Source organism: Triturus cristatus, chromosome 3_2, assembly GCF_964204655.1.
Source record: "Triturus cristatus chromosome 3_2, aTriCri1.1, whole genome shotgun sequence".
NCBI lineage: Eukaryota > Metazoa > Chordata > Amphibia > Caudata > Salamandridae > Triturus > Triturus cristatus.
Window position 1 is genome coordinate 406,181,999 of NC_140584.1, and position 24,626 is coordinate 406,206,624.

The window sequence follows — 24,626 nt, forward strand, 5'->3', positions numbered from 1 at the left end:
TACAGACCCCTTGCAAGCAGGGACCGTATGTGTAAGTCAGCAATACAATATCGAAACCAGGGTCTGTAAAAGCAAACACTGGGGGAGATCAGGATGAAATCCCTTGCACCGAGGTATAACTGCACCAACCTTGCCTTTGGTGAGAGAACATTTAATGGGCAAATCCCACCTTAGAGCATTCTTCATGATTCAGGACGAAAATGCGCTGTCACACATATGGCGGAGGGACTATGAGCACGACAAAAAGGCCAGTCATCTACAGCCAATCCAGCTCCAACAAAGAGAGCCCTTGTCAGACATTCTTGCCCTCAGGAAAGGCGATGGTACCCATATCACATGCCCCTCTGACATTTTTGAGGATTTTTTCTCAAACTTTAAGACCTCATATGCATAACAACATATTGATACGTGGGTACAAGAGAGCCATTTCCTTGCTAATGTTAGGTTACCCAAGCTGCGTAATGACATATGGGTGGATTTGGACACTGGAGAAAAACCAGTAGGCCATTATGGGCCTCGCCAATGGGGAATAGGAGGGGAAAACATTTTTCATGTAGACTTTCATAAAAATCAATAGGATCCGTATGTAAGTGGTATTTCTTGCACTGGTTAAAGACACAGCACTATATGTTCCCTGCACCTCGAATGTAATAGGGCAGTCATCGCACTGCTTCCTAAACCCGGGAAGGTCCCGGTCTACTGCTCAAGCTATCGTCCAATCTCCCTGTTGAACACAGGTGCTAAAGTCCTCAATATGGGACTGTCTAATAATCTGAAAAGAATTATCCCACATCTTACACACTCCTCACAGGCTTTGCTCAAAGATGCTCCTCGAGTGACAATCTGGGGACCCTTTCCCTCATTTAGAGGCAAGTCCAGAATGAGGAGCGTCCCAACACTGCTTTCTCATTAGCCACAGAAAAGGCATTTGACTGCGTCCTCTGGGGGAAATTGTTTAGAACAAAACCTACTCAAGGGGTCCACAATAGTTTTACAAAATTTTATAAAATTAAAATTATTAAATTATGTCTAAATGAAGAAGCAAATTTGAGAACTTTGTCTATATTTGATTTTTACTCAAAATATTTTAACATTTGAACATGTATTTGTTATGCACTTGTTTTTGTACTGTTTTGAGGTTCAAGGTTCAAATCAAAGAAATTGCTTAGGCCAGGAGTCACTGGTTTCCCATAAATGCTCAATAGGGGTCCTTGAATTCCAGTATTGATTCACTGGGGGTCTGCAGAAGTCAAAGGGTTAAGAACTGATGGATTAGAACATTGGCTCTGGCAGGAATAAGCATGTTGTTTATGCGAGCGGGTGGTTGTACGGGAACCGAATAGCCATGACTAATTATAGAGGGTTTTTGATGAACGAGTTTTGTATTAAACAGGGCACTAGACAGGGGTGTTCTATCCCTATCGCTACTTTTTTTGACATTGGAGCCAATGGCTGTGGTTATGTAAAAGATTGAGAGGGCATGGCAATCACTGTCCAGAAGCTGTTTTTCTACATCAACGATATATCACTTTGCTTGTCCACTCATCATATATACGGAGAGGTACTCGATGGGGGAATATCCATTTGATGGTCCTGGAGATTCTCAATACATGGGAAGTCTCATCAGTCCTCCTCCTACGGAGGGTGACATCCAACAATGGTCATCTTTTGGGTGTATTGCTCTGGGGGGAATGTCCTATTACTTACCAGTCATTACTTCTGGTCCCGTTGTCCTGTCCCGTTCATTCTAACAAGTGAGATAATCCAATCTCACCAACAGAAAAAAGAACGAGGGAATGCTGGTCCTACTCCACCCCCTCCCCCTGGGAGTACATAAACATACCAATCCCAGAATTCCTCCTGAAGTACCAAGCCCCAGATGAAAGCCGGCAGGCCCGGGAGGGAGGGATGCAATGAAGGGGACGGGGACAAGGAGAGCAGGAGTAATGAAGATTACCGGTAAGTAATAGGACATTACCCCCAGACCCCTCCTGTCCATGTTGCCTTCATTCTAACAAGTGAGAATATCCAAGCAGCAACTGACCATCATCCAGAAACAAACCACCAGGACACAGAGCAAACAGCAAACCCAGAGATTCATTGAAACAGAAGAAGGCAAATCAGGAACACACAGTCTGAATAACCCCCAAACCAAAATTAGCATCATCCCCCAGAACATTCTGAATGCGATAATGCCACACAAAGGTATTAGAAGATGCCCAGGTGGCCGCCCTACAAATCTCAGCCAGGGACATCCCATGAACCTCAGCCCAGGAGGCCACCATCCCATGAGTAGAATGCTCCTGCACACCAGCCAAAGGAGGGGAACCAGAAAGACTGCAGGCCAACATGATGACGTGCTTCAGCCAATGACCAATAGAAGAAGAAGCCCGCCCCCGACAAGAGGAAACTCCGAAAGACACAAACTGGGAGTCAGACTTCTGAAAAGGATGGGTGCGATCCAAATAGATCCGCAAGGCCCGGCAAACATCCAGCAAAGCACAGGGAAGATCATCACCTGCCACCTGCTTGGAACACAAAGCAGGCAGCACCAACTCCTGGCAGCAATTGAACAGAGTCAGAACTTTGGGAACAAAGGAAGAATCCAACCGAAGGACCACCCCATGGGCAGAAAAAGACAAAAAAGGCTCACAAGCCATCAAGGCACCCAGTTCACCAAGGCACCTGGCTGAAGTAATGGCCACCAAAAAGACCACTTTCAAAGTAACAAATTTCATATCAACCTCCGACAAAGGCTCAAAAGGATAGGCTACCAAAGCCTGCAAAACCAAAGGGAGGTCCCAAAGAGGAAAAGAAGGCCTCACCGCTGGATGTGACAAGGAAAAACTCTGCAGAAAACATTAAACCAAGTTGTCCACATCAGACAAATTTCCCCAAGGGGAATAAAAAGCCCTGACAGCTGCCCACTGAGCACGCAAAGTGGAGACAGACAACCCCAGAGAATTTGAAGGACATCAAGCAGGCGGCAAACCAGAGGGGACAACGCCAGAGTCTGATACCAACACTGGAAATTACCCCAATGCCGACCATAGGACCAGAGAGTAGAAGGATTCCTGGACTGCTGAATAGCCAAAGCTAAATGCTTGGGAGACCCTGACACCTCCACCCCTGCCTCTCAACCTCCAGACTGACAGCTGAAGCCGATGGAGGGACAACATCAGGGAGGACCGCAGGGGAGACGGAAAGAACCACCAAGAACCCTGAACCGCCAACAACCTAAGAGTCAGACAGAAACCAGGGGATCAGAGCAAGGGGCGGGAAGGCATACAACAGGCGAGATGGCCAAGGGATGGTCAGGGCATCTATCCCCCAGGCCCTCCCCGATGGACCCGGGAGCAGAAGCGAGGAAGCTGAGCATTGTGCCGGGAAGCAAAGAGGTCAAGAAAGGGAAGACCAAACCTCTCGCACACCAGATGGAAGGCCACCGGAGTCAGAGACAACTCCTGGGAGGCGGAGAAATAACGACTGAGGGCATCCGCCACCCCATTGTCCACCCCCAGGATATGAACAGCCGATAGAGATAACAGGTGCCCGTCTGCCAAACAAAACAACGGGAACACCACTGCATTTAGGGACTTGGACCGTATGCCACCCTGGATTCAGGTAAGCCACCGTCACCATGTTGTCTGAATGAACCACCACAGTGTGATTCAACAACCAATGGCAGAACACAATGATAGCCCGGAACACAGCTGTCAACTTGCGCCAATTCGAAGATGTCCCCGTCTCCAGAAGGGACCAAGGGCCCTGAAGGGAAGCCGACGCCAATGTTGCCCCCACCCCAAAGCACTGGCATTTGTCGTCAGGACAACTGGAGGAGAGGGCTGCAGAGGCAGACCGTTGGCGAGATTGTCTGACACCATCCACCAACGCAGGACAGGGAGGACAGACAGAGACCCCGGAACCAATAGGGCCATATTGCGACACAAGGGATCCCAACAGGCAAACAGATGTAACCAAAGAGGTCGCAGATGAAACCGTGCCCAAGACAACATGAACACCGCCGCTGCCACAAGGTCTAGAAGCTGCAACTGAAGACGGACCGGGAAGGAACACCCCTCCAGAAAACGACGAGCAAGGGAACCCAGGTTCACCGACCGAGAGACATGTAGGAACACCCAATTCAGATCGGTGCATAAGCGAGCCCCTATGAACTTCAAGTCCTGTGAGGGCTCCAGCTGACACTTGGAGAGGTTCAGCAGAAACCCATGATCCCTCAACGCTGAACACACAAACTCCTGATCCCCCAACAACTGATCCCGAGAAGGAGCATGGATCAGCCAATCATCCAAATATGGGTAGATCAGGACACCTCGAAGATGGAAAGAAGCCACCAACCGCGCCACAACCTTGGTGAATACTCGAGGGCAAACCTCAGGCCGAAAGACAGAACCTGAAATTGATCATGCCAGCCCCGAAGGCAAAACCTCAGGAACCTGTAAGAACTGGGGTGAACAGGGACATGATAGTAGGCGTCCTGTAGATCCAGGGTGCACATGAAATGACCCGGGAGAACCAGGGGAATCACCCGTTGGAGAGTTTCCATTTTGAAAGGCAGATGTAACACAAACTTGTTCAGAGCCTTCAAATCCAGGACAAGATGGAACCACCCTGTCACCCTGGCACCAGGTAAATCAGGGAGTAAAACCCCTTCACCATCTCCAGAGGAGGAACCACCTGAACAGCCCCCTTCTCCAACAGAACCTGGATCCCTCGAGACAGCTTGGACCTCTTGGTCAGGCAAGATGGCTAAGGAGTTGGACGGACCCCTGAGTCTGGAGGAGGCTCCGGAAAATTCTATGAAATAACCTAGTCTCACAATATCCAGCACCCACGCATCTGAACAGGATTGCACCCAAGCCGGGAGAAAGTACTGAAGCCAACCTCCGACCAAGAATCTGGGATCGGCTACCAGATAGTCAGTAACAAGGCTTCACAGGAGGGGACTTAGCTTTTTTGTCCCGACCCCTATCAGAAGAAAACCTCCCATGACCACGAGAAAACTGCCTTCTAGAGGGTGGATGGAAAAAGGACTTAGGCTTAGAAGAAACGGCAGCAGTGGAGGAATGCTTAAAGGAGGATGAATGATTCTTTTCCTTAAAAAGCCTTTGCAGCTTGCCTCCAACTCCTCAACAAACATCATGGTACCCTGAAAGGGCAAGCGAAGGGCCGAAGACTTCTGGGCAGAATCCGTCTTCCAGTCCTTCAGAACCAAATTGTGGCGGGCCGCCACACAAGCCCCCCCCAGAAAGGGCTGTCACCCCCACCACGTCGAAGGAAACATCAGAGAGGAACTCTACCTGCATCTCAATATGTTCCAGAAGCCCCGAACAGTCCGAAATATCATCCATTGACCTATAGAGAGCCTTGATATTGGAAATAAGTGACTGAGCGACATAAGTCCCATAGATGCCCGCCCTCCGAGCCAGATGGGAACCAGAATAAACTTTCCGAAGAGAAGCATTCACCTTCTTGTCCACGGGATCCTTGACCACCGCATCCTCAGCCAAAGAAGTACGACCCACCAGACTTGCCACAAAAGAATCAATAGGAATAGAGTCTGGCAATACTTTAGACATATCCTGAAGAGGGTATAGTTTTGCCATGAACCTGGGAAGCATGATTCAATCAGGGTCCTTCCTCTCCCTCTTAAGAACCTCATGGATGCAGGGATGGACCGGAACTCTGAAACTGACGCAGTAAGGAACCCCCAGAAGTACTGGGGTCATCATCACAAGGAAACCCCATGTTGGACTTTACATGCTTCAGCAAGTCCGGCAACATTTCTTTGTCAATGTACTTGCCCTTATGCTCCCCCTCATCCAATCCTCCTCAGAGTCAGAAGAATGAAAAAGCAGAGCGAGCACAGAGCTTTTGGAATTGGCACCACCCCCCATTTCCTGCAAGGTTTCCTTGATCAAACGCTTAATCCTGGCATCATCCGCCTTCCTGTGCCATTTGGAGCGCGGCAGTCAGGGCGAGGAAGAAGGCTCAGAAGAGGAGGAGTGCTTCACATGCCTACTCTTCCTGGAATGTTTACCCATGTCCACAGACCCAGGAAGTCACAACATTGAAGAATCCAGGAGCTCCAAGACCAGAGAGCAACCGGAAGACCAGGCGTCCCCGCCCTTTCCGGAAAGATCCCAGAAGTAGATCAAGGCACAGAGTCACTGGGGCCCAACCAGGAAATCCGTGCCAGGAGCAACCTACAGCAGTGGCGTCACTAGGGGGGTGCGGGGGGTGCAGACCGCACCGGGTAACACCCTCACATGGGGTGACACCAAAGGGCCGGTGTGTGTGCAGAGGAACGCAACCCGCGCGCAACGCAACCTAACTTGCTTTCAGTAGGAGGAGGTGCCTGTGCCCAGTCACAGTGCGCACTGTCTCCTCCTCCACCGCGTCTGCGCGCCTCGGCATCGTCACTAGAGGGGTGCAGTGATCCTAAATTTGAATCCGGCCCGGGCCGGGAATCCCGCATGCGCATTGGGCCCTAAGCGGACGCGACTCGGCATCACGAGGGTCGAGGAGGAGGTCTCAGCAGGTTTGCCACCGACCGTCGTAGTTCCCCCCCCCTCCCCACATGGAGCCGCTGAGGGCATCGTCAGCATGGTAAATTAAGTTGCTATTGGACAATTGCATGTTATGTCCCAGATACTTGTAGAGCCTTTTTTGCCAGAAGTCTGGCTCCACTGAGACATTAGCGTACCTGTACATTACAGCCTGGTTTGGCGGACCCTGTCGAGGACTTGTATCTGATTTCTGGTTGGTTGACCTGAAACATTACCAGTGTGAATGCGCTTAACATATGGCTGTTGTGTTTATGTTTGGTGTTATGTGAGGTCTTTGCATTTCAGGTATTTGGCGTTTGGGAATGCTGGCATGTGCATTACCCCTCTCAGAGTATGTACATGGGGTAACTGAGAGTATGAGGTCTTATTTGAGTCCACAATGCCATTAACAAGATAACCGGTGTGGTGTAGGGTGTATATCCTTCTGCATGCTGTTGTGATGGCTTTAATGCTCCACTATAGGAATATTTGTGCTGTTGCTGGCAGGGTGCGCATGATGCGAGGTACACATGCCTCATATCTTCTTAAACTAAGATAAACACGAGTGGGAGTGGGCGGATTTTGAGCTCTGAAGACACAAGAGGGAAATATTGATGACATTTCCGGGTTGGAATTGGATAGACCTTTGAGATTTCCACAAGTAATTTCCCGATCTGTGCGCACCCACTTGGCTTGATTGCAGAAATAGTGACTGACCCCTAAACTGCTTCCTGACCCCATCCCCCGGGCCAGCTGGCAGATCATGGTGGTCAAGCCGCGGTTATGCGGATCTCCGCTCGTGTCTGTACCTCGAAGGGTGTTATACTGTGTGTATCTCTTCTTGTAAATAACTTCAGGCCTCAGTCACGCCTGCTAGCGCGGCAGTTCTTCTCTAGTCTGACTCTTACTGAAAATAGTGGCTGCCTGCAAGACGGGGTTCTCACTCACTCTCTTTCCTCTCCTTTCTTTTATTTGCTTCCCTGTGAAATGGTTCCAAAAAAGAAAATCACTTTTGCTGGAATGGAAATCAATGTCGTATTTTTCTGACATTTAATTCCAAAGGGCAGCATCGTGAATAAAAGTTTAAAAATATGAAAAATGAATAACTAAATAATGTAAGACAGAGTGGTAGCAAACTGGCCAGATTTATTGTATTCACACCCAAACACATTAGTGCCACTTTTACAGAGTTTGCCAGTGAAGCGCTATTTTTGTTGTCTTGGCTTTGTTTTCCCTGGGCTTAGAACTAGTGCACCAATCCTGGAGGTACATGCAATGTGAGGATTGAAAAACAAAATTTGTACTGCTGCTCTGCATCTAGGGATGTTGTCTTTTTTTACCATACTGCTTACGTTTTGTAACGATATAAGCAATGGCCATTGAAATAGGTCCATTCAGGGCCCTGTAGTCATGTCCTTAACTTTTCAGACAAAAGCACTCACTGATTTCTGAACAGTGAGTGTAAAAGCGTTAAGGTAACCATGTTGTTCCTGCTTACATTTCACATGGTTTGTGAAATTTTGCATCCCCTATGATTGTTTGCTTTTTCCAGGATGCTGTCACTTTTTTTGTTGTAAATGTAGGCCACATATTGCTCTTGCCCAGTGTGTAATTTCAATTGAGCCGCATCCAGGTGTTTATAGCTGGCAACAATTGGGTTGCAGTTGAAGGCAGTGTGAGTTTTTCTCAGTGGGGCAGAATGATGTTCAGTGTGGGGAAGAGGATGTGGAACTATGGCCAGAGCTGCTGAATTTGGAACTGGGGAACCAGGTTCAGCCTTCATGACCAGTCCATCAGACCACTCTACTGAGAGAGCACTATCTCATGCTAGACCTTATATTAGAAGCTCCGGTGTCGTAGCACCAGCAGGGAGACCGTAGCATGACAAGTGTAGGTTAACTTTCAAGGCTTGTCCACCACTATTCATACTGAAGTTCACCTCCAGTCTTGAGGGCAGGCCTATGAAGCAGCACACCCTAGAACAATAGTGACCCTGTCACTGAGATCACAGGACCCTTGATAAGGGCCAGCTCTAGGGTGGCGCAACCACTGTGACCGCAGCAGGTGCTGACTTTAGGTGGAGGCATCATTTTTGCAAGTATATTATGGTTTTAAAAGTGCTTGCTGCCTCCTTCCTGGCCTCCAGTAATTTTCGGTAACAATAAAAATGTCATGATGACTCTGGTGATTAATGTTCTACGTAGAGAGAGATCGGAATTTTGTCTAATGGAAAATTTGACTCATGGAAAGGTAGCTCAGAGGGTTAATGTATCTGCTGCAAAGAACATGTACCATGCAGATCACAAGGTGCACATAATGTAAATAGGCCAGTGGGCTACTGCTTTTGTCAGAGAGATCCTTTTGTTACTTGCAGTTTATAAGTTAAAATCCTAACATAGAACAGTGAGCTATTAACTGTCATCTACTCTGCAGCAACACAAGTCACATTTTTTATTAACTTTTGATACGTTTGAGCTACAAACAATGTATTCGTTTAAATGGTCAGATCATGCTGCAGATCTTGCATTATGAGGCAAATATGGCAGAGCCATTATTATTTAGAAAACATTTGCAAACTAGGATTTTTAGCCATTCATGTTTGAACTGCTGTTGTGGAAAAGGGAGAAGTGCTGATGACAGAAACTCCATGGCTCGGAGACAAATGGCTTGTGCTTTTTATTGTATTTGGGGACATTCTGTGATTAGAAGTATATCCCACTTTGTGAATACATTTTACTGTCAATAACTCATTAGAACCTTAAATAATCATGTGTATCCATTGGTTGATTAAACTGGGCAGTCAAACCAAATACACAAAATAGGGAGGTTTGCGCATTCTGGCCACACCTCTGGCTCCGCCCACTGATCCAATCCTTGGGTTATTCCCGCCCTCTGATTCTCCACCCACAGTTCCCCTACTTTTTTCCCCCCACTTCGACCACTGATATATCATGTTGCCGGAACACCACACCAGTATAAAGTACCATACCTATGATATGATAAATTCCAATAAACTGTTGATTAACAGGTAGCCCACTGTACAACCTGATTAATGAGTCATTATCACACTGTTGTTAACAGGCATAGGGGTCTCTGTCTGCTGAGGCACGGCTGGGCGCTCACTGTCTACACAGATTTGGGTGGTAGAAGAATAAAGTGGTTATATTTAAATTCATGTTTCATGCTCGACATTTCATTTTTTAGTGTTCTCTGTAGGAATGTCTGTGATTTATGACTGGATATCCTGGTGCTCTATAAGGTAATCATTTACTATGCTTTAAAAGTTAATACAATCTAATATGTAATGATCAATGTGTTGAAAAATGTATTGTTTTGCCCTTTCTGTCTCTCGAATTTTCTTGGGGTGGAGAAGTCCAACCCCCCAAACTCCCCCTGGTAGTGGTTGCTCACTGCGCTTGCTCGCTACACACCATGTGGGGGCTGGTCTCACTTTTACTTTGTTCCCTCTGATTCACTACTTGTGTCTATTTTTGGTGCTCTCTGAAAGAATGTCTATGGGTACATATGACTGGGTGGGTAACCTGATGTTCTATAAGGTCATCATCTACTATTTACTGTGCTTTGAAAGTTGACACAATTTGAATATGTAATGAAAAATGTGCTGTAAAATTCACTATCATGTGACCTGGTGTCCTGGCAGCCATCTGTAATTTGAAATGTGAAGACGACACAAGGGGTGAATCTGTGGCGCTATCATTTTTCAGACCGACCATTTACTTCTGTCACTCCCATAAGAGTACAGGAAGGGGGGCGGGGGCTATATTTGGCTGCCCTTTATTGGAAATTTATGTGCTATTGAACTGAGACCTTTATTTGGAATAGCTTGTAGGAGCACCTCCCCCCCGATGTCCATGCCTGGGTGGGAGGCTCAACTACGGTGTCATTGTCACACGACTCCACCATGGTAGACAGCTGCCTGGCAGAAAACGCATCCACCTGTTAAATCTGGTTTAACCGCCAGGCACGCCCTGAAATGAGGGGGAAGCCGGACTCGGAGTGGAGGAGGTCCATGCAGTAAGTCATGAGGGGGTGACACCATGAGTTACCCGCACCGGGTGACACCAACCCTAGTGACGCCACTGCCCTACAGCAGGGAACCAGTACACTCCCTCCAAGAAGTATTATGGCCGAAATCAGCAACAGTAGGGTGCCGCAACCAGCATCCAAACAGGCCGCACATTGAGCCCAAGCAACACAGAAAACAGCCCGATATATACACGAGGCTGAGCTGAGAAAGAACAACACCGCTATGTGGTACTCACGTATTGGGTCGGTATTTCAAGCCTCAAGCAGCAACCGCTCCCTGCTGCTCAGCCGACCGACATCAATATGCCTGACTTCCTGTCACATCCCGCGGAAGTCAGGCAACACCGCCCCGGAAGCGCACCACCAACAGAGGGCCATCAGGGCACGAAACATGGAAATTTAAACTGCCACGCCCCCGACATGCCCGGCAACCCAGGAGGCGTGACGCATACCCCACAACCGGTAACTGTGCCCGAAGACGATGACCCCAGCCACGAGGAACCAGCATGACTCCCCCCAAGCCCGGCAGGGAGGAAGTCAAGAAGTCAGCTACCCTCTCGCCACCCAGCAGCAGAAACGGTAGGAATGCAGGAGCCTACCAGAGTCCTGCCACGTCCGAAACTGTCGGTAGACAGAAAAAAGAACAGGGGAAATGCTGGGATTGGTACGTTTATGTACTCCCAGGGGGAGGGGTAGGGCCAGCATTCCTTCGTTCTTTTTTCTGTCGGTGACATAGGATTATCTCACTTGTTAAAATGAAGGGGACGAGGACAGGAGGGACCTGGGGGGTAATGAATGTGCCCCACGAGACCATAAAACAGGCCCTCAAATAGCCAAATGCAACCAACATACAGACCTGTAAGCTAGCCCTTCTGGCACTGCCTGTTTGCCATATAGATCAGTCGCCCCCTGCCACACATGTACACTTACTACGTGGCTCATGGACTTGAGTCGTCTGCTAAGGTGTTCCAACCCGAGGTCCATGTCCCTGCTTGGCCAGGGAAAGAAAACACCTTGCTTTAGCACCATGGTGATGTGTTAATTATCTTGGGACACAAACATCTTGAAGTGATTAAATCGAAATAGCAGGGGTCAATACAAAAGGGAGGGGAAATAAATAATACGCTTATTTAAAAGAAGTTAAGGGAGGGTCGCCTGGGATGTCCCCTCAGTAAAATACAAAAAATAAAACAAGTTCCATTTACGGGTGTCTCCCTGTGATTGCTTAATTGAGCAGGTGGCGTCCACTGGCACTCATTTTTTGGGACCTGCACTTTTTTTTTCCTCTGTAGACTTTGATTAAGGTTGAGAAAAATACAAACTGGCAAAAGAAGGAGAAAAACAACGGTGGAAAAACAGCAACAAAGGTGGGAGAAAGCAGGGATGAAGTTCTTGGTGTTGGATTAAGGAGGCAGTCAATGCCCCAACCTTCCATAGCGCCGGTCGCGAGCTCCTGAACAAAACTTTGGTCCTGGCAATTATTCTTTTGGAAATTAATCATTGCCACCCCCCATAAAACACATAATATATACGTAGATTGAAGGAACAATACTTAGAGGTGGCACACCACTGCCATCTACAGGTAAAAACGAAATTAACATTGCATCGAGGTGATATATTTCATCCAATCTAATGTTGATTCAAAATTGAGACTCAAAACTAATTATTGCGACTTTCCATATTTGCATGATGACGGCTCCCCTGTGGAGGAATACCAAAGTTAGGTTGGGTAGCGGGTCACCGTTCTTTTGGAGCACATGGTCTGCAGCGGGCACTGCATGCATCCGCGACCTGGTTGCGGCCCGATATCCTTTAAGACCATCCAACTCAAATGCAGGGCCGGTTCTAGGGTTTTTGGGGCCCCGGGCTAAGGGGAATGTGCGAGGCCCCTCTAATTTACATAAGTTGCACCTTCATGGCTCCGGAAGCTGCTTTGTTCAGACTTCTCCTGGGCCGCAGCTCCCCTCTCTGCCACCTACAAGCACCTCTTTTGCAGATCATATGGGGCTGAAGGAGTGAGAATAACTTGGGGGCTGAGAGCTAAAACTGTGTAGTTGGTAAAGTGCTGACAAAGGGCTTCCCGCACTGTCTCTCAATGGGCAGCCAGGCAGGAAGCCTAAATGCAGGAAAAAATGCGTGTCTTTGCAACTGGCACAAGATGAAGTGTCCCCCCTCCCCTAGGCCTCCCCACACCATCCCTGAGAGGCCTCCTCCTGTAAGCCCAATTGTAAACTGACACCTTTCTTCAATGGGATCGGCAGGGGCAGAAGAGGTTTGGTGGTCTGTTGCACTGGTGCGGGCCCAATGCTGGTGGGCTGAGTGCGAGGCCCTTGACAGCTGCCCATACTGCCCATGCCTAGCGCTGGCCCAGAATATACGTACATACATATTCAGAACTGGAGATACCTTAAAAGTTCCCACAGTCTAAAGTTGTCTTGTTGCTTCCACCAAATAGCCCTCTGCTCCTCCTTTATCTGGAAATACCTCACCAGGTGTGGTCAGTTTAGGGCTGTGATGTTCGGTCGATGACGATCAATGCTCTTCTTCTCTGCCCCAAAGATAGGGCACTCAGACAACTCTGGAAAGAGGTGCCCTCGCGAGACCGTCATCCCGGCCATCATGTGAGATTGAAGGTTCGCTTTATTTGGTGTTCTCATGGGTGGCACTACAAGCCGCTGCGCGTGAGCCACATTAATTGAACCTTACTTCCAGGGCTGGTTCTAGGATTTTTGGGGCCCTGGGCAGAAAGAGAATGTGCAAGGCCCCTCTAAATTGCATAGACGGGACACATTCAGGGCTGTCTGCATCTGAATAGAAGCCCCTGCCACCTCCAAGCACCTCTTTAAAGCTCAAGGGCTGAAGGTGTGAGGGTTGCCCATCTCCAGAGAGGGTTAATACTTCCAGGGAGCTAAGCAGCAGGGCAATAGCCATCCCGCTGTGCCTCTGCCTGGGTGGGGGGGGGGGGGGGTAAGGGAGGCCTAATTGTCGACAAACTGGAGGAATGTGTCTTTGTGCAACTGGAATGGAGGGCACACTCCCCTCGGGTTACCCTTGCTACACCATGGCAGTGAGGCCAGGGGAGGGGGGCCTCCCAAGGAGGCACACTTACAAGGTGTCATCTTTCATGCTTTGACCTGAATGTCTTGCACTGGTGCGAGGCCCCAAGTTGGAGGGCTGACTACGGGGCCCTGGGCAGCTGACCACACTGCCCATGCCTAGCACCGGCCCTGCTTACTTCTAATGGCTGGCTATTTCATCAGGAGTGCGTGGGAGGGGCGTGGAGTGTTGGGGAGTCTACATATACTTGGTCATGTCACAATGGTACACGAACAAATAAAATCCGCCAATGGGCACAGCTTTCCCCTCACTGAGTCCATGGTGCTATCGCGTGATTTGTCAGGGATCGGAGGGATGATCACACATTGGTTGGTTTAGCAAAGTAGTGGCAATTGCTAAGATGTGTGCTCTGAGGAAATAGATGTTCGTGATGCCACCCGTAAGGGATGACTGGTACAGGGGTCTGGTGATCATGGCTGGCCATGAAAAGCACATTTATACGACCTATATTTTAGAAAATCTGGGATACTTTTCGTTCCACGAATTTGTGGTGAGACTCTGGGACACAAGTTCAGTGTTTATTGTCTGGGCATCCTGGGGCCAAGCAATAGTAAATCCAGTCACTGGGCACAAGAGGGTTGATCGGACATGTGGAGTGGAGGGTTCTGTGGTGGTCTGTACTCTTTGGGTGACTGCTACCAGCAGGATCCCATATATCCTGTTCTTCTCATGGCTGCATCTAGCCCCAAGGTGGCTGGAATTACGCTTCTTGTTAGCACTGCTGTGCCGAAGGAGCCTTCTGTTAGTCCTGATGTCAAAAATAGTTCCGCATGCTAGTTGCAGCAGTCAGATTGCTTATTTGGTGTGTACATTGCACTTGGGGTGTGTTTTTTAGTCGTTTACAGTGTTCCTGATGGTACTTGATTATGCTTTGCCATTATTTCTCTTCATGGTGAAATATGATACATAAGGAATTAAAAAAAGAATTAAGGCTCCAGTAGAAGCTGCTGGGATGCAAAGAAGCAACTGTGATGCACGTATTCATCCAGAAACTTCCGCTTTTCAGTGCTAACTTTAAGATTTAATATATTGAAGCATATACGAAATTGTTACACTGACTTTTTTAAGAGCAAAGAATTCGCATCATTTCAAATTCATTTTCTATGGGTCGTGATGAAAGGGAGCCATCCTGTGGTTAATGGAATACTTAAGTTTCTGGGGCAATCATTCTGTCAAAAAGTTTGGTCCCCAGGTCCGAGTATGTCGTAAGAGGATGTGCAGGTAAACTGGCCTAGAGTTACCCCAGAAGCTTCACCCAACCGACCGGTGCCACTAACATGCCAATAAGGCAGGGACACAGTCATTCACTCATGCCTTCTATAGACACCTATCAGCCTGGAGTCATAAATAAATATCTTAGTTTGATTAGAGACCCATCCACCCCTACCTGGCTGTGCGGAAGATGCACCCGGCAGCTGACCCTGATGAAATGCCACCCAAGGGTCAGGGAGCTTGGGAGGGGGGCTAGGAATGTCTGTGCTCAGGAGAGGTAGCCAAGACTACCCAGGAGCCAATGGGGGTAGTTTCATTACTGGTCAGCTGAAGCTAATTTGGATATAAAACAAGACAAAGACTTTTCCTAATAACATGTCTACTCCACAGAGATGATCTGGGTGTTATCAACTTAATTGTAGCAAGAGAGTTGAACGTTTTGATACATTTATCGAAGGAGGGATAGGTAAATATTAAAGGCCAAGTGGTGATTGTTGAACCTTGCGTGACAACAACCCCCTTATTTAATGGGGGGAAAGCAAAAAGGAGGAAGCTTGTGACATTGGACTCTTTCTGTGAGGTGAGTCTTGATCCAGTAAAGGACAGTGCCTTCTATTCCAGTCTTGATCAGCCTCTAGGGCAGTAGCTGTGGGTCAGCCTTATCAAGGGAAAGGATCTAGCCTAACAGCTAGTGTGATCGACCTCAAATCTGGTGAACCGGGTTCGAGTCTCTGCAATGACGCTCAACATCCTGTGATTCTGGGCAAATCACTTAATCTCCCCGTGCCTAACAAAAATCAATGTGTCCTCATGTACCGCAACTGGTGCTCATGTAAAACGCTCCGATACTTGATTTCGGGTCAAGTTCGCGCTATATAAAACTTTGAAGGAAAAAAATGGGCAGAGACCTGTAATTGATTGTTAAGGTGGTTGCGATGGATTCATTGGCTATTATGATCAGTTCTGGAGTGATGTGGTTGGGGATGGTTGTTCATACCTGCGATGTCCTGCAATTGTTCTGGCTGACTGAGACAACAGAGGATATAATATTAGTCAAATCTCTTGCGCACAGGCAGCAGGAAGGAAGAAAGATGGTTTAGTTGTGTCTTAGGTGGTGGTATCATGGTTTGTTTGGTTATTTGTTGCTTGTTTGGGTAAACATTTTTGTTCCAGTGGTTTTTCAGGCCAGTATGGCTGCAGAGTCCAGAGGCGGGTTCAAACAGTGGTTTTATTAAGCTGATCTAGGGCACCAACGGTTAAGCTATATGGACCACTTGGCTATTTTTGAGAGGAAGACGGATTCAGGTTACCAAATTTTTAGATAGGCGCTGTGGTAGGAAGAGGAGTAGATACGAAAGTGAAGGAGGGAATACTTGAATTAATCTCAGCCACTGGTAATTATTCGGGGCTGCATCCCAATCCATTATTTTACACACCATATACACACACAGAACTACAGCGGCGGACTGTTAATGCTTCACCTCAAACCCCAGTTTCATCAAAGTAGGTGCGCCGTGCACAATTCTTCCAAACAATTTAATTCTTCAATGAAGTGCAAACAATATTCAACAGCAAAACATATGTGGGACACAGTCCTGCATCCGTTGGGAAAGAAAGACATTTACATGACAAACAGACATTTCAGGCAAGGCAAAGGAGCTTATTTACAAAATCCGATGTTATAAGCTTATTCCGAGCAAACAGTGCACTTTTTTTACACATGGGTTAATGTGCACGCTCTTTAAACTAGAGTCGACGACGTTTCGATTCTATTTCGAGGATACAAGGATCATCATCAGGACGTTTATATGTACGAGCCTGGTAAAGATAAGAAATTGCCTGTAGGGAAATGGGAGATGAAGTGAGAATAGAGAAAAGGGAGAAAGAGGAAAAAATTAGATCTCGAGTAAGGCAGCTACGGTAATTTCGCCATAAAAGTGCACAGTACACATGCCGATGTGAGTGCATGCGTATTAAAAAATGGCAGTGGTTTGAACCACAACGGGTGAAACGGGCGAGCAGCATGTTTGAAACCGGGGGGGGGGTTTTGGTTCACGGGACGTTTAGGGTGAAGGAGGCAAGCATTAGAATTGCGCCGAAGGAGGGGTGCTGTGAACGGCGAAGTGGACACTGATGAGCCAATTACGTTGTGGACGGAGTAATGCAAGCAATTAATTGGTGACTATCGGACAATACGTGGATGAGGCAACGGGATGTAGGGGCACAAGGCCCCAGTGCGCATCCAGAGTACCCATGGGACGAGTAAGGGTAGGGCGGCCCTTACTAGCTGATCCTTGAGGTTGCGGCTTTTCCGAAAGGCAAACAAGGGTCGCTCAATTGAAAGATTACCCGCATTTAACACTGGCCAATGTTGCAAAATAGATTTGCGAATTTGATTAGACGCGGGGGAAAAGGTAGTAACACAAACTATACGGTCGGTATTGGTTTTGGTTCAAGGAGATAGAAGAACTTCGCTTGGACAGTACCATGCTCGTTTTGTGCGTTTCGTACAAGTCTTTTGGGGTAACCACGGTCTCTGAGTTTTTTTAGTGAGAATGGAGGCTTCTGAAAAATAATCTTCTTTGGAGAAGCAATTGCGTCTAATGCGCAAAAACTGGGAGTATGGTAGCGAGTCTCTTAAGGCTCGAGGGTGATGAGTTTCTCACCCTAATTGTTCTCCTCTCCCAGCATCTCCTACGACAACACCCGCAATCCCGGGCCTCTCTTCGGACGGATTATCCCTCGGAGCTACTTATCTGGAACACCCAGTTCCTTCCTATACCAGGTACCTATCCTCTCCCATGGCACCCCTTCTCGTTCACTTCTCACGTTACACTGCCTCACGTGCCTTCTTCCTCCCTCAGCAACTCCTTCGGTTACCACTCGCACATCCTGATCCCCGTGTTTTACGCTGCGAGACGTGTGTTCGGCTATTCAGGCATCTAACACGTTCTCCTTCTGTTCGGTTGACTACGGTAAGCGGGCCTCTACATCCCGTTGCCTCATCCACGTATTGTCCGATAGTCACCAATTAATTGCTTGCATTACTCTGTCCACAATGTAATTGGCTCATCAGTGTCCACTTCGCCGTTCACAGCACCCCTCCTTCGGCGCAATTCTAATGCTTGCCTCCTTCACCCTAAACGACCCGTGAACCAAACCCCCCACCGGTTTCAAACACGCTGCTCGCCCGTTTCACCCGTTGTGGTTCAAACCACTGCCATTTTTTAATACGCATGCACTCACATCGGCATGTGTACTGTGCACTTTTATGGCGAAATTACCGTAGCTGCCTTACTCGAGATCTAATTTTTTCCTCTTTCTCCCTTTTCTCTATTCTCACTTCATCTCCCATTTCCCTACAGGCAATTTCTTATCTTTACCAGGCTCGTACATATTAACGTCCTGATGATGATCCTTGTATCCTCGAAATAGGATCGAAACGTCGTCGACTCTAGTTTAAACAGCGTGCACATTAACCCATGTGTAAAAAAGTGCACTGTTTGCTCGGAATAAGCTTATAACATCGGATTTTGTAAATAAGCTCCTTTGCCTTGCCTGAAATGTCTGTTTGTCATGTAAATGTCTTTCTTTCCCAACGGATGCAGGACTGTGTCCCACATATGTTTTGCTGTTGAATATTGTTTGCACTTCATTGAAGAATTAAATTGGTTGTCCGGCTGGACTTCCTTAATATAGTTTCGATTCTGTACTATATTTATTCACCATTATTCCTTAAATCATTTGAGGACCAATGTTTACTTGTAATTAACGATTACCCAAGGTCCTCAATTACCTTTTGGGTCCCCTTGTTTTGTTTGAACGTGCACAATTCTTCCGGCACTTGCCGCTGTTAGATGCCACTGTCAACCAGATCAGAAACATTTCTACCAATAGGAAGCTGCACCAGGAAAGAATTCCATGTTCAATCTGAGTGTCCCATCATCTTCTTTATTAATCATATGTAATATACCAGTTAAAACCCAGCCATTATCGACGATACGCTGATTCCGGTATAATTTATGGGACATTATACTGTCCTTTGGTAGCCTTTGTGACTTGGGAATGATATCAAACTAAAGGAGGAGAATGTTTCTGAATATGTGGAGATACTATACCACAAATTGAACACACAACTTCAACACAACTTTATTTTTGAGCCCTGATGAAGTTCCTTTGTAACACGGAACAAAATGCGTCGACTGGATTTGAACTTGTATATTACTTATGATTAATAAAGAGATCATGGAACACTCAGATTGAACATGGACTTATTTTACACACCATTCCACCTCGGTTTGAAACCAGCCATATTCAAATGTGTCTTGACCTTGCTTCAATAGGCACAGTTCAGCCCGAACTGCCAGTCAGGTATTCCACAAACCAGAACATAAGCAACCCAAGACCAGTTTCACCCTTATTAAGGCTCATCAGTCAGGTATAGCTTGTTTACAGTAGCACAGTGTGCGTGGGACCAATGGCTTGGCATGGACCTCCCACTTGGGCCGTTGCACTGAAGTATACATAAGAGTGATGGGTGGAATATTTGAGAAAATCTCAGGCACACCATGCCACCTCTGTTTTGACCCAGCCATATGGAAATCAATCTTGACCGTGCTCCGATAGGAACAGTACAGCTCAAACTGCCAGATCAGGTCCTCCCTGAACAGGAATACAAGCTACCCATATTAGGGCTTATCAGTCGGGTATTGCTTGATTCATGAGACCTAAGTCGGACGAAACCAGTCTGTGGTTGTTTATAGTCCCTTCTTTAGGAGGGTTCACTTGGCGGTTCAGGAAGGACTGGCTCATCAGGAGCAGGATTGGTTCTGATTTACATAAGGAGGGTCTTTGTCTAGAGTGGCATTGTGGGCAAAAAACGATGGACTGGAATTCAGTCCACGTGGTTTCCAGTGGCTGAGATTAATTCAAGCACTTCGTCCACCACCTTATTATTGTTGTACTAGGGCCTGGAGCAGTGGGGTGAGGGTACCAGGACTGAGGATAAATGAGTAAGAGTACTATGGGGTCCATTGAGACTAAAAGATGGTGGCCTATGCCATAAACCCTGACACCATAGAACCAAATACGCTACTCAAAAGTGGGGAAGACAGTGCCTGGAATAACCCACAGACCCCATGGTAGTTGATTTATGTGATCAGCTCAGACACATAGCGGGACACTGTGGCATAAAGCACCAGCAACAGCTTATTAGATCTATGAAGTCCACCCGGAAGGAGAGATGCCACAGCCTAGGGGAATAAGCAATAGAACTACAGAAAGTTTGTGTGGTCCACTCAAAAGTGAATGAGGTGCAGTCCACCAAGATATACCAGCTCGTAAGCCACAGAATACACCAGTGCATGATATGTGTTTTACGCTTCAAATGAAAAGAAAGGATGCATATGTATGGGTGATTGAAATTGTAATGTTGCAAGATGCTTGTTTCACATGTTCCACCAGCCTTAGCTAATTCTAACGAGATACAATTTAATAGAATTCTCTCTGGACAGAGCATAACACAAAGTAGATATTTCTAGGCTGTTAGTCAGAACAAACGTTTTTAACCAAACATATGGCCTGAAGTATTAGAATATTTAATTAATTATTTTCTCTTTGCCCACTGCCAGTGAAATACGTCGCCTCCAACCAATACCTTTGGAAAATAATGTTGTAAAATGACCCCCAGATGGTCACATTTTTTGACAGAGGCTCGCCCCCGCTCCTTTGAGGTGCGGTCAATGAATATGTTTGCTCCATTGCAACGCTGCCTCTAGTCTTGTGCCTGATCGCATTGTGGAGTGTACTTCCATGGATGGCAGGCTTGGAGTGTTAATCTCTAAGGTTCTGCAGGTTATACCATAGCAGAGGCACCAGGACAGAACATCACTGCTTTCAGTTTGGAACTCCACTCTCTGATATCCATTCAAATCTTACTGCTCAAGCCGTACACACAAACTACAACGCATTGCTCTTCTGTAGAAAGATCTCATCGCTTCCTTCATTTTTGTGTCAACAAGGACCTTTCTGGTTATACAGAGTGTCTTCGTTCACCTAAAACATTCTGTGCACATTATCAAAGGCCGAGCTTCCCCGGTCACCATGAAATCTGCCTGGAGGATGTTGGAATCAGCTGAGGTCTCTTGGAAAGGCTGCTGTCCACCAGCAAAAACTGAGAAGCGGCCAGGCTCCAGCACCCACTGGTCCGTCCACACAGCCCGCTGCTTGTAGGTCACCTCAAAGATTACAGTCACTGAGCGGCCAGCAGGAATCAGGATGCGACTCGTGCCAACTAGCTGCCACCGAGGGACGGGAACAGAAGCCTCTGCCCATCGTAGGTATAGCTGGACCACCTGCATTGGGGAAAGGAAGCCAATGATGAAGATTGTTTTGATTCTATAGTTTGACCCAAAGGCAATTATCATACTACGGCAGAGTGATAGTGATGTCAAAATTCTGTTGTTATGAGTACGGAAGACTATTTGATGACGTGACAACACATTTTGTTTTTTTTACAACAGAAAGGCAACTGATATCATAATTCCACCACAATGACCATGACAGCTAACAGAGTTTACTGCAATGTCTCCAAATACCTGCCATGTCACTTAAAAGAAGTCCAAAATGCTAAGGCAAAAATTCTTCATGGCCTACATAAGTCAGACATGCTAACCCAGCACTTGCCAAGTTCTAAGGTGAGTGGCTTTCTAATCATTGTGCATACTGCTGGAAATTGTCCATACGTCTGCACCACTTTTGGTACTCAAACATTTTAAACTGTGCCAACTCTCCTGGCTGTGCTGCTTTCGACGCTTCTCTAATCTCCAAAACTTTAGAAGGCAAAGCGCTCAGAGACACAACTTCCAGGCTCTTTTTAACATTTCCTCACATTATACACCCAGGAAAAATTGCACTTGCTCTTTTAGGAACCACTTAGGACTCTTTAGTTCAGATCTAAAGATTCCTGACTGTTGGTAGTTCCCTCCCGCTCTAAGGTTCATACAAAACTTTCCTCTTTGCTAAGGGATTCTTTTATATGTTTTATTAATTGCTGACTTGTGAAACGTTGCTACACTGTAGGCGGGCTTCACATGAGGGATCAGTTGGTGGATTGCAACTGAAAGCTCTAGAGGTTCTTGTTACACCATATGGTATAAGCTTACAAGGAGAAATAGAGTAACGTGCCATCTATAAATAACATATCGAATTATAGATTGGTGATTATGAAAAATGAGATTGTTTTTCACCGTGGGGGTTCTGAGTGACATAAAATAGACAACAAGAATGAAGCTTGCGTTTTCTGTAATGTCTGTCGGAACCCCGAGCTGAAAAACATCCACTTTATTCACCATTACCCATCTGCTATTTTATGCTGTATATGGATACCACATCCATCCACTATTGTAAAGAGGCTTTTTAAATTCTGCCGTTTTAAACAGAAATAAACATGAAGGATTGAGTACCGTTATGTCACAGCAGCGGAAGAACAATCTTTGTCACTCAATGACGTGATGGCGCGGTCTGTAGAATGAGTGGGGCCCATATTTATAATAGTTTGGATTGGGACTGGCTGGATAGGTTATCAGGTGTTGTCATAATGCTGTCAAAATGCTTAAAGCAGGCAACTGAATGATGTCACTCCACTTATGGAAGACTATCAAGTGAGGGAGAAGTGTGTTGCAGCGGCCAGAGTGGCTGCCTCCGGAGCATGGGGCTCACGGTTCGATGCCGCGGCAGCAGCTCAGCCTCATACGACTCTGGGCAATAGTTCACTTAACACCCCCCCCCCCCCCGCCCCAACCCCCTGCCGACAGCCCCAAGCATCTTGAGACTCTTAGGATGTGATTAGTTTGTGCTTTACAAATGCTGGATTTATTTATTTACTGTGAAATGATCTCCTGGATATCACACCACACCCTTTTAAAATTAACTGGGTGTCACACAGCGACTAAACAAACCTAGAAATTGCTAAGTGTGTTATTCTGCATTATTTGTGGGAAACTAATCTTCTAATATCCATTCATGCTTTAAGAACTCCTGTAAGTGACTTGAGATCTACTTATTTCTATTTGTCAGATGGAACGTTTCTTGCAAGTTGTGTCCTTGCACACAAGTTGAGGGGTTCTTTTGCCCCGTCCAGTTTCCCCGATGCTTGTGAGGAACAGGGTGAGCGGATACTTGGTTGAGGTGTGATAACATTTAGAGAAGGATAGCGATCTTCTTACCTCATCACTGTCGCGTTTCCCAGAATTCTCCACCTCCACAGAAATGCTTAAATGGCTACAAATGGGTAGGGACGTGGTGGAAAGTAACAGGTTACTGTAATGGAAAGTGGTGTAGGACAGTCCATAACCAAATGGATACAGGGGTGGTTGATCACCATAGTAACGGTAAGTACGTCCCTCCATAGTGTAGTTTTCCATCGCTGGCACCTAGAAATTGCAGAACAGTCAAAACTGTAAAGTTTATTTTGTAGTTACTTATATATATCCTTCATACCACTGAGGAGTTGCTGAAGAACATTTTCCAACAGGTACGCCCATGGATGAAGGAGTGTCTGTCACACGGCTTACATGGATAGGTTTGATGTCACACGTTAAGCACACAGTTGTGCTCTTATCTTGTTTTGTTAATGTGCCTAAGCATGTACTTGAAGCCAAAAGGAAAGACTGGCTGCTAATGCACCAGATTCAAGTATATGGATGGATATAAAGTGTGTGCTTGAAGTTTGACCAATGTGGAACATATTTCGATGTTGTGCATGTATGGCAGAGAATGCTCAAGCCATGTCCCAGCAAGCATGCAACTCCAACTATGCACAGGTATGGAGAAAATTGTGAGAAAGGATGCAGTTGTACATGCATACAAGACAGAACAAATCTACCGACAGACAACCTTTAGACAAATTCATTGCCCTAAAAAGAGCCCGAAACCACAATGTGCAGACAATTACACAGCCTATCTTCCTTAAAAAGCAAGCATCAAACTTTCACATGATCCCAGCAGATTATCACGTGATGCACACAATGTATGGCCTCCAGGATAGCTGGGCTTTCTATTAAACAGCTGCAGAATTTCCTTTTAATAATCCAACTCATAGAACCAAAAAGGTTTCACTTTCCTTTTGACTGCAAAGAATAGTTTTCTCTCATCTTCAAGGACTGCTGATTATTTGAATCAGTTACAGAAGGATAGGCAACTTGTTTCTAAACGTTATGATACTTTGAGGTCTACATGAAGGAATATGCTGTTAAATGAAGATTAAAAAAGAGAAAATCCGGCGCTCTTCTGGTTTTCTTCCTGCCCTTACACTGCCAGTTACTATCAACCACCTCTGTTTTAGCCCACTCTAGAACTGCACAGATCAACCGTATGCAGTTTTGGTTGTAGCTGTCTTGCACTTGGAAGATTCTTTCTGTTTTTCATTCAACTTAAGTGAAGCTACGTGTTCATGTGAAAATGTTGCTTCTGTTAAGATGGCTTTGGGCTGAACTTCCTCCAGTTAAGGTTCAAGAGCAACCAGAATATAAAGGTCAAGTAATTTCTGATTCTTGGAAGTTTGCAGGGCGGCCTTCGATTACTGATCCACTCTCAAGGTGAGTGCACTTGGGAAGATGCTTCTTCAGTCCATGCTCCCTTTGACATCTGCTATTTCTTTCCATTTCTTTATTAATATTTATT

The 24,626-nt window shown here is 46.5% G+C and overlaps 1 protein-coding gene across 1 annotated transcript in view; it reads right to left on the reverse strand.

The window, feature by feature from the left end:
* Positions 1-20,353: 20,353 nt before the first annotated feature.
* LOC146857440 (uncharacterized) overlaps positions 20,354-24,626 on the reverse strand; it is a 103,764-nt gene continuing 99,491 nt past the window's right edge. The window contains exons 14-15 of the mRNA XM_085647959.1: positions 23,171-23,377; positions 20,354-21,298 (exon numbers count right to left, since the gene is read on the reverse strand). Coding sequence (XP_085504085.1) covers positions 20,996-21,298; positions 23,171-23,377 — 510 coding nt within the window. The 3' untranslated portion in view covers positions 20,354-20,995. The remainder of the gene's footprint in view (positions 21,299-23,170; positions 23,378-24,626) is intronic.